Source organism: Cariama cristata, unplaced genomic scaffold, assembly GCF_000690535.1.
Source record: "Cariama cristata isolate BGI_N322 unplaced genomic scaffold, ASM69053v1 scaffold16646, whole genome shotgun sequence".
In the NCBI taxonomy this organism is placed as follows: Eukaryota; Metazoa; Chordata; class Aves; order Cariamiformes; family Cariamidae; genus Cariama; species Cariama cristata.
In genome coordinates, this window is record NW_009623952.1 from 1 (window position 1) to 10,160 (window position 10,160).

Genomic DNA, 10,160 nt, shown 5'->3' on the forward strand with positions numbered 1-10,160 from the left:
CCAGCACTCCCAGGTCCTTCTCTGCTGGGAGGGTGGACATTTTTCTGACATTTTTTGATCTGGATTTTTTGGACAAGACTCCTCTCCACATTTCTGGTTAGAGAAGAGCTTTGCAGCATGGAAAGTAACAGGGTCTACACCAGAGCTTTGGCTCTGTAGGTGCCCGGCTACCTAAGGGGTACGGCTGTAGTTCTGACAGGCTGAAAATGTTTTCCAGCCACTGGATTTTGTTTTGAATTCTGTTTCCTTAACATTGATGCTATAATTGGTTGCTTTTCCTCAGGGGAATGACACCTGCGGAGGCTGAGATGCATTTCCTGGAGAATGCCAAAAAACTATCAATGTATGGAGTAGATCTCCATCACGCCAAGGTATGTACTCTAGTTCTTCCACTGGTCATCTTTCTCCTGTGGCTTAGTACTTGAGCCTGCATGGACTCCCTGATTGATTCTTTCTTGTTGTTTTGAGACAGACATTTTGTAGGATAAATAATGTGTCAACATGAGGAAAGGTGACTCATGGGATAAGCATAAATATATCTTGTAACTGTAACGTAGCCTACAGATTCAAAGATGTTGCACATCAACCTTTCACGTTGATTAAACAACCAAATCCTTTGGGAAAACAGTGAATGGATGGAGTAATGAGGAAGGATATTAGAAGCTGTCCAGAGGGTGATCAATTGTCATTTCATTCAGCTACGTTTTCCAATTTAATAAGGCCAACTATGGTATCTTAACTAGATAAGCAGATCATTTGTAACACTGCAGAGAACTTTCAAGCAATTATTTAGCCATGCTGGAAACCTAATCAGATTGATAGTAATGTGGTCGTTGCAGTTGACTGGAAGGGCAGTAATTCTGCCGGAAACATTCTCCCATGATGAAGTCGTTTCTCTAATCATCGGCAGGTGAAGTTATGAATAAAACATGGTCATTCTTATTGCGGCTTGGGAGAGCCACCTACCAGCCTTATGTTGCTTGTCTGGTTTTTGTTGTTTGGTAGGTTTTTTTCCAAATAAATAATTACTATTTTTTAATTCACTCTTCAAAGTAGGGCTAATGGATTTTAAGATCTTTAAAGTTAGCAAACATCCTTGGCAAATGAGTGCTGAACAAAGAATCCTGAGCTGTGGAGAGCGCTGCATTTTCTGTAAAGGTCAAATTATTGTGAGCCTGGTTTTGTGCTGCAGCAGATCCTTTCAAGAACCAAGATAAATTTGCAGCTCGAATCTTGAAAGAGCCTGGAGCTGTGTCCCAGGGGCACTTCATAGGAGCTGTGCATGTGTGTTACAGAATTCAAGGCGATCTTTTGTGTTCTGTTAATTGCCTTCACTGAAAATGAAAAATCCGGGTATGGCTCAACGGGCAGCACTCTACCAGGAGGCATGCTGCTGCCTTCCCTGTGTCTTGTAGATAGGCACAAAATCTTGAGGCACATTTAGAGCAGAGATAGAAACGGATTGGTGAATGCCACTCAGTTGCTTTTTTCAACATCCTTTGTCCAACACAAATCTGCAAAGCAGCAAAGGAGTTTCTGTTCTAAATACATTACAGGCTTTATTACTGAAAATCTAACATAGCATAGCGTTAAGGCCTAAGTATTTTTTCAGAATATTGGAGAAAGGCTGTGAAATTTAAGATAGAATATCATGAGATATAACCTTTTTTTTTTTTCTGAAAAATATTAGCATCCAGTTCTACTCCTGTTTTTCATATGGAAAGACTCAGAGCAAGAGCAGTAGTGTAGACAAGCCGATCTCTCTCTAAAGTGATGTTCTTAATTTAAAAAGCTGCATTGGTAGCCAAATTGGGTCTGTCTGTGGGTTAAAAAACCCAACGGTAATCTTGGAAGAAGGTGAGAAAAGTAGACTCTGCATGAGAAGTAACGTTTAGTTTTAATTAGGTCTGCCAATGAGATCTGATGGTATAAGGCTAGGGGACAAGTATCTCTGTGGATGCCTTTTTGAAGTCATGCCATGGCAGATGTCTCTATGTAAATGTCAATTCATTAAGGCTGTGCCAGTATCTTAGGTATTCAACAGATGCTGGACTCACCAGCTGCTGTTAAAACTAATTCTCAATTATCCAACACAAGGCTATGATAAAAAACGTGTTCAAATAGACAGATCTGTCCTCTGGGCTGTCACCGCTCTGATAAAGCCCTCCATTCGTATGCAGGGATGTGCAGCTCAGCATCTCATGCCTCAGACATTGAAGCTAACAATTTTCTGTTCCATGCAACCGCGTCGCTCCTGAAGAAAGCCAAATTCTTTTATTCAGGTTTCATTTTGCACCAGTAGTATCACATTGAAAAGCAGTCTCTGACACAAACAAGTAACAGAAGCCTCGAATGGATCTGCTGCAAAGGTGGAGATGAGGGAGGAAGACATTTCTCAACAGGTTTTTGAGCAAGTATATCAAAAGGAAGAGCCCCTTGCACCTGCAGCTGTGTGTTGTATGTGAGCACATGTGCATTTCAGGCATTTGCCAGGCAGTGGGATTACTGGCAGTGAGACTTTCATTTTTAGAATGTATTCGCTGCATTTATACATTACTCTTTGCTCAGGAAACTGTGAAACTGAAGTCCACTTCAGAAAAAAAATTATCTTTGTCTCTTCTCTAGTACCTGACAGTGAAATCACACGAGAGCTTTATTTGGAAAAAAATCTACCTTTAAGGGGTGATACCGTCGTTGTTGGAACATACGTTCTCTATTGGTGTGTTTTCTAACACTGGAGTGACTTTGTGGCACTAATTCTATGTTGTGCCTCTGATTTTAAAACAATTTGTTTGTATTTCAAGCTGTGCCATAGCCTTTTCATCATGACTGACCATGCATGCCTTTGTGTTCATCTTAAAATGTAATCAGATTTTCACTGTATGCCTGAAAGACGGCTTGTTGGGAAAACCACAGGAAAACATTTAATTCATTTCATGATTATCATAGGGTAATATCATAGGGTCAGACTTTTGTAACTTTAAGTTATTTTAAAATAATTACCAAAGAACTCTGTGCTTTAAGGTGAAGCTGGCAGTATTAGTACTTATCTAAATCAAAAAAATGGAATTATAGAGGCCAGTGGTGATAGCACACAGTGAAGACTGGTTTTAGACTATTTGAAGGCTTCTGGAGGAAAGAGAAATGTATACTTCTTACTTCAAAAATACGTATTTATGGGTATATTCTGATAAGATAGTGGCCAAATCTTTGGTAGTGCTAATGTGTCTGACCTACAGCTTCCCTGTCAAACATGGGTTGTAACACAGGCACAGTTGCACACTTTTGAAAGAATCTTTCTGATCCAAATGCCCAACTTTCTGCCCACTGGTTATTTCAAAAGGAAGGTACTGAGCATAGGCACAACAGCATTAAAGAAACTGGCAAAGCAACTAAAGCCAAGATGAGCAAACTACAGAAGGAGAACCTTCCTAAGGATTCACAAGGCTTAGTCATGGAGATGAGTGATGCTGGGAGAAGTACGTTTGTATGCTGTCCTACTTGCTTTCAATCTGGTATTTATGCTAATAACACTTTTTTTTCTTATGCTGATAAAATCTTGCTATATGGTTATTCTTTTCATAATGTCTAAAATTTCCCCCCTTCTTTTGGAGTCTTTCTAAAATACAAGGAAATATTCACAACGCTTGGTTTCTCTCACCCTGCCCAACCTTACTATTACTTGCATGAATGCAGTCTATGAGTAGGGTAGCTCTCAGAAATCAGGTCACTACAGCTGATGCATTAAAAAGACGTAGCTCAGATAGAAACACAGTATACAAGCATCTGTAGTACTGTACACGTAAGGAGATAAATGCTCCACAAAGTGCATTGCTTGCTTTTCCAGGATTCCGAAGGAGTGGAAATCATGCTAGGAGTTTGTGCAAGTGGTCTCTTAATATATCGAGACAGACTCAGAATAAATAGATTTGCCTGGCCAAAGGTTCTGAAAATTTCATACAAGAGGAACAACTTCTACATCAAAATCCGACCGGGGGAGGTAAGGGCATCCTGACACTCTTTAGTGAATGAACCTTTTAAAAAAAAACCCCATGTTCTCATTGATTTGTTGATTTGTCATGTCTTACAAGCCTTTAACATTCCTCTCCATTTATATTTTTTAATTTGTGCTGATTTTCTTGGGAAAGATTAGGTAAATACTTTATTTAAAATACAGGTAAAACCTTCTTTGGTGTTCTTCTGTTTACATCTATGAGCTAACATAAAGAATAAATATGACCATCTGCACGTAAAAAGCTCATCCGTATTATGAATACTTTGGGAATTTAAGTAACATACTGCTTATTCACGGAGCGCTCGTTACCTACCGTCGTGTTGTATATTAAATTAGTGTCTATTCATCGTACCCACTGAGAGATGTAGACAGGCCATACCAAATTTCGTAAGCGTGGCAGACGAGTACCTTTGGAGTCGGGGAGGAAAAGCAGAGGCTGATCAAGCGTCCATCCTTCAGCGTTTTGGGCAGCTGGAGGCGTTTGCCCGCCCAGGTCGGTGTGCTGGCTGGGGAGCAGGGGCTGGGAAATCTCGTACAGCGGGTGCCCTCTCGTGGCTCCGCCGCCCTCCTCTGGGTCCAGCCTGCCCCAACCCAGAAACAAGGTGATACGCCCGAGGAGAAATCCCAGGAGGAGTTCGGGGTCATCACAGGCCAAGGAGCGTCTCCATTTTAAGTGCTGGCGCGGTGATCAGTCTGTGACAGGTGAAAACCCCGTACCCATTTTAGAGGACGGAGCTGTACAGCGGGGCAGAGATCAGCTGGGTGAGGACTGGCGTTTCTCCCTTAATGCAGTGTGGCAGTTGGGAGTCCCCAGCCAACGTCTCCAGTACTGACTTCTTAAGTGACCTGGGAAATCTGCCGGGCCCCCCACTGGCCCCAGGCCTGAGCCTTTTTGAGAATCCCAAGCCAAAATCCACAAGCCTACATTTCCTGCCTGTCAGCAGACACAGTTTCTCTAACCAACTTCCCAGTCTTGAGTTTGATTTAAAAAAAAAAATGAATAGCCACTGATGTTCCCAATGCCTGCACCCAAGCTCTCCGCCACTGAAGCCCTATTGAGCTCTGCTGGTCTTGGTATGTAGCGTCCTGTGACCAGGTCATAGTTCCTTATGCAAAATAATCAATGCAGTCTCTTTCCAAATCACATTTGGTGATAATGTGATTCACCATCCCGTGTGTTGCTTCTATCATCTTTATTGTTTTGCTGTTTCCTGCCTCGTTTCTCTCCATCAGCTCCCCGTAGGGGTCCAGACTCCCTGACAAGTGCCCTCCTGCCCACCTTTCCCCGATCACAGCAACACTCTCTCACCCGTTCAGCTATCTGCATGTAGCCCTCCACGTGTTACAGCTGGCACAGCTTTTGCATCTGGAACATACAAATCTGCAGCACAACCTAGAAAGGTCTCTTAGGATTCCCAGCCGACTCTTTTCAATTACCTGTCTTTTTACTCATCCTCCCCAGGAGATAAATTAGCTAAAACCGCTGTGATTTACTAGCTGTAGTTCTTTCACTCTAAGTCTCCTTAATCTGAGGCTGTGTGAGACCAGATCAGTCCCTGGGGACTGTTGCTCCCCTCCAGGCTATTGTCAGGCTTCCCACTGTTGTTTAAACCACTGAAGTTAAAACAACAGGGTCAAACCACTTAAATGATGTTTTTCTCACAAGTCTGCCAAGGCTTAACTGATCTCTTCGTTACTGTAGGGCATAAAACATCACTGTCAGCATCAAAAACCTCTTGCTCATTATCTGAGTTTCCCCCCAAAAGTGATCCTCAAAGGTTGCCATTGATTGTCACTCACAGCTTCCTTCCCAGACAGTAGGCTGTAGAGTATGTATATATGTGGTTATATACATGAGCATATACGTTCACCCTTGCAATGAGATGATATAGATGGAGAAAATGAACATGAACCTGTGTACACTGTCTAAAAATAGACGCACAGCATCAAATACGTACTTTTTCTTTTTTTCCTGCCTAGTTTGAGCAGTTTGAAAGCACTATTGGGTTTAAGTTGCCAAATCATCGTGCTGCAAAGCGCTTATGGAAAGTGTGTGTTGAGCACCATACATTTTTCAGGTATGTGGATTTCTTTTGCTACAGGTGTGATACAGAGCGCGACAGAAAAGACCAGTTCTGTCAGCAGAGACAAAACCCTTCAAAATCAAATTGTCTTTTTTTGATCACGAGGTATCTGTGAGCAGACAAGGGAAAGTTATTCCTTCTTCACAATTTGAAATGTTTCACCCAAATTATTCATACTATTTCAGATAGATACTGAATGTTTAAAATCACCATATGGTTCCAATTAATTGTTTTGCTTTATCTGTGCCATGATATTATCAGCTGCTATAATTAAAGAGATGAAGGACTCTGCTGCCCTTCTGCAAATATGCTTGTATAGGGAGAACAACTTATATGGAAAGTTACTGGGGGATGTGGGTAAGAGTTTTTAAAAAAAGGAGATTTTTGTTTAATTACATATGAAAATACAGACAGTAGTTGGTGGTGTATTTCTTGGTCACCCAGAATACCCAATCCGTAGCTATGATTTTTGTATTACTGACGTATTTTGCAGCTATGTTTTTGGAATCTAAGAAGACCTGAGAAAAGTTTGGGATAGCGGAATAAATGCTATAATTAGTTTGTGGTGAGATAGTCAGCAAAGAGATACTTGGCAATGGAAACCCAAAACAGGTGAGGTTTTCAGCGGTGTGAAAGGGCGTCCAGCGCCTAAAAACCCCCCTCAAGATGTTTGGGAGGACGGAAGATTTCTCTCCTTTCTTAAAACTCCTGGTGCAGACTGTCTGTACATTCATATGAAACGCAGTCTTAGCAGCAAAAGATCTAAAAAGAAACTGAGTGTGCATTTTTTGGGTGTTTTCTGATTTTTAATGGAAAATCAATGTCTAAAGCATAAACTCCATAGCAGGAGGATGGCTTCTTCAGCAAACTCCCATAGCCAAAATCCAGAGGGTGGGAAGGCTCTAACCTGAAAAATGTCTGTGTCCCTGTGAATGAATACTACTTGGCGTTCACTGGAAATCTGTCTGGCCCTGTCCTCGGCGTAGCAGCACCATGTTAAATTTGAAATGTAAGAGCTATGTCTGTGTTTCAGCCCAGATCAGGCTTCCTGATACAAGGAACACATTTTTAGTTTTGGTGATTAGACAATAATAAATATGATTTTGAAGCGGGGAGGGACTGAGCGATTCTTGCCCGTTAGGAAGAACTCAGCTCTTCACATGCATCAGCTAAGCGGTTTTGTCATGCTGTATTCCCCTTCATTCCCTTTTAGCTGCAGACCTGTGAGGCACAGGTTGTGATGGAGAGCGATACCCAACAGTCGTCTTCTCTCCTCCGCAGAAATAGTGGACTGATTTTTGGAGGAGAGGGAATAACGGGTGCACTGCTTGGTGTGTTTTAGGCTCCTGCTGCCAGAAGCACCTCCAAAGAAGTTCCTCACGCTGGGCTCCAAGTTTCGCTACAGTGGCCGGACACAGGCCCAGACGAGAAGAGCCAGTGCCCTCATAGACCGTCCCGCACCTTACTTTGAGCGGTCTTCTAGTAAACGTTACACTATGTCTCGCAGCTTAGATGGGGGTAAGGTCCTCGCCGTTGACTTCGTCAAAAGTTAATCACAGTGGTCACTGCTTTAGATTAGGTATAAACCTCTTGTCATCTCATCTCCTGGAGCTCCGCCTGAGCGGAGGCTGCGAGTACCTGCACGTGCACTGCAGGGGTAGGGGAGGATGGAGAGAAATGCTGTGCTATAGGTACTGCTGCGGTCCCTACGGAGTGTTTGCCTGGAGGGGGTCCTTGGGAGCCCGCTCGTCACGGAGCCTCTCTCCTTGGCCTCACGCCTGCAAAGTGCTTCCCAGCTTTGGGGAAGGACGGGGCACCTGGACCAGCCTGCCCAAGCAGGTCAGGCTTCAGCACTTTTTCAGGGTTTGCATGAGTAACTGTTTGGGTTTTGGTTTAATTTGGCTTTTTTTTCCTAGGGAGGTTTTTCATTGAAGTATATGTTACAATCCATAAATTAATTATTTCCCTTGATTGAGTAATAACACTTGCTTCCAATTACCTCGCGTCCTAGTCGAATGCGCACTAACAAGCTTTTTCCATACATTACTTTTGAAGGTGTGAGGTGGAGAGTAACATAGGCAGGTTAATAGTACGTCCTTCCTCCTCCTCCCTTTCTCCATTGTTCGTGGAGGTCACGGTTCTGCTGCTCCCTTAGGTTAAACCAGCGTGTCGTTCAGAGTCTCAGCTGTTACTGTTGTCAGCTGTTCAGTAAAAAGAGGTTGTAGTTTATTTTTGTAGAAAAACAGACAGAGACTAAGTTCAGAATCGCTACAGTTTAAAAAAAAAAAAAAAAAGGTGAATTCTCCAGCCGAATATCACAAACAAAAATGCAATGAGTATAGTTGATGGTGGGGAGCGGGAGAAGCTTTGATTTAAAAGTGCTAGTGACAAGCCTTCTTTCCTCCCCCTAAAGGTGCTGCTTGTCATTAATTATTTTGGAATCTTCTAATTCTGATGTGCTTCTTACTCGTTACCAAGCAACTGGTGACCTGCTTGCTGTGCATGTGTCTCAAAGCAGAGATTATCCTTCTGCGTTATTTCGTTTGTAACATCTAAACAAGATGTCTACCTCTACTCCCCTTGCTTTCTCCCGCCTCCTAAGCTCATTCCCAAGAGACAAAATATCTGAAACGCTTTTCTCCAGCATTTGTTAGACTCCGCAAGGTTTTTATGATGTTAATTTGTGTAAGTGCAAATGGGGAAAAGAGGTTTTTTAATCAGTGCTTATGATTTCTTCACTACTGTTACTGTAACGCAAACGTGGCTGTAACATTCTGCATTGCGATTACACTGTGATCTTGGCCCTCTCATTTGTCACGGATGCAAGTAACTTTCTAAATTTGAATAGTCCTCTCAACTTAGAAATTAGTTACACAGTAGTCAAGAGCAGGGTCTGGGTGTGTATATTAATGGTTTGATTATATTCTGTCTGTAAATTTACTATAGATTTCAAAATCATTTCTATATATTTAAGTTTGCTGAATTATCGAATATTTACATCCTAAAATATTCTGGTTTGGTCTGCTGAATTGAATGCCGTCACTTCCCAGAATTTTTTTAGGATAATGAGCTCACTTAACTGACAAACTTTAGTACTCAATAATACAAAGATCCCATTTCTTGAGTCTCAGATATTATGCCTGTGTTACATCAGTATTGTCATTTCCTGTAATGCAGCACGTTACTTACCGTGCATTTGATCTGCGTTGTCATATTCTGACAGGTTTCCAAAAAAATCTCTTCCGCCCCCATGGCTGATGTCATAGCTGGTTCTCCTTATGTTTCCTGCCTGATAACTGCAGCAACGCATTGATTTTTTTTCTGATGTTTTACTACAGTAGCACTTTTAATGGCTTGCTAACATTTAACAACTGTGTAATGCACACATTAGCTACAGTAATGTGTGTATATGCATCCGTAATATATGTTTATGCATATAAAAGCTACAAGCTTTATTTCAAGTAAACAGTTTGGTTAAATGTGTGCACATGCTTCTGGTTTCCTGAAACATGACATAGTTGTGTTTTTGGCAATATCTCAAATGTTTTACTAACCCAGCTTTTTAATTTATGCAGCTTCTCAGCAAAAGCTATTTCAGACTTTCCCTCTTTAAATATTTGCTTTTAGCATCAGTGAATGAAAACCATGAAATGTACATGAAGGATTCTGTGTCTGCTGCAGAGGTTGGTACTGGCCAGTACGCCACAACAAAGGGCATCTCTCAGACCAACTTGATAACCACTGTGACTCCCGAGAAAAAGGCAGAAGAAGAGAAAGATGATGAAGAGGGCAAAAAGAAAAGAGCAGAGGAAGTCACCCCGGTCTCGGCCGTACGCCATGACACCAAGGTAGAGTTTTGAGGGTTTTGTGTAAAACTGACCTGCCTGGAGAGTGCTCGGACAAACGCAGAATTGTTGGGGAGGGAGGGAGGGAGGGAGGGAGGAGATACCTAGTTCCCTGAAAGGCAACTAGAATAGACACAGTGGTATGTACATGTGTAGATGTGTCTTGAATCAGTATTTCTGTAGTCCTTGCGCTTTTCATATGATGTTATAAAAGTT

General features: G+C 42.0%; 1 protein-coding gene across 1 annotated transcript; it reads left to right on the top strand.

Moving 5' to 3' along the window:
• Positions 1 to 283: 283 nt before the first annotated feature.
• Positions 284 to 9,947, top strand: LOC104163852 (band 4.1-like protein 3; the record flags this gene model as incomplete). The annotated part of the gene is made up of 5 exons (XM_009702980.1): positions 284 to 371; positions 3,848 to 4,000; positions 5,996 to 6,093; positions 7,442 to 7,617; positions 9,727 to 9,947. Coding segments are annotated over 5 exons (736 nt in total), but the record flags the coding sequence as incomplete, so codon positions are not given.
• Between the last annotated feature and the right edge of the window lie 213 nt (positions 9,948 to 10,160).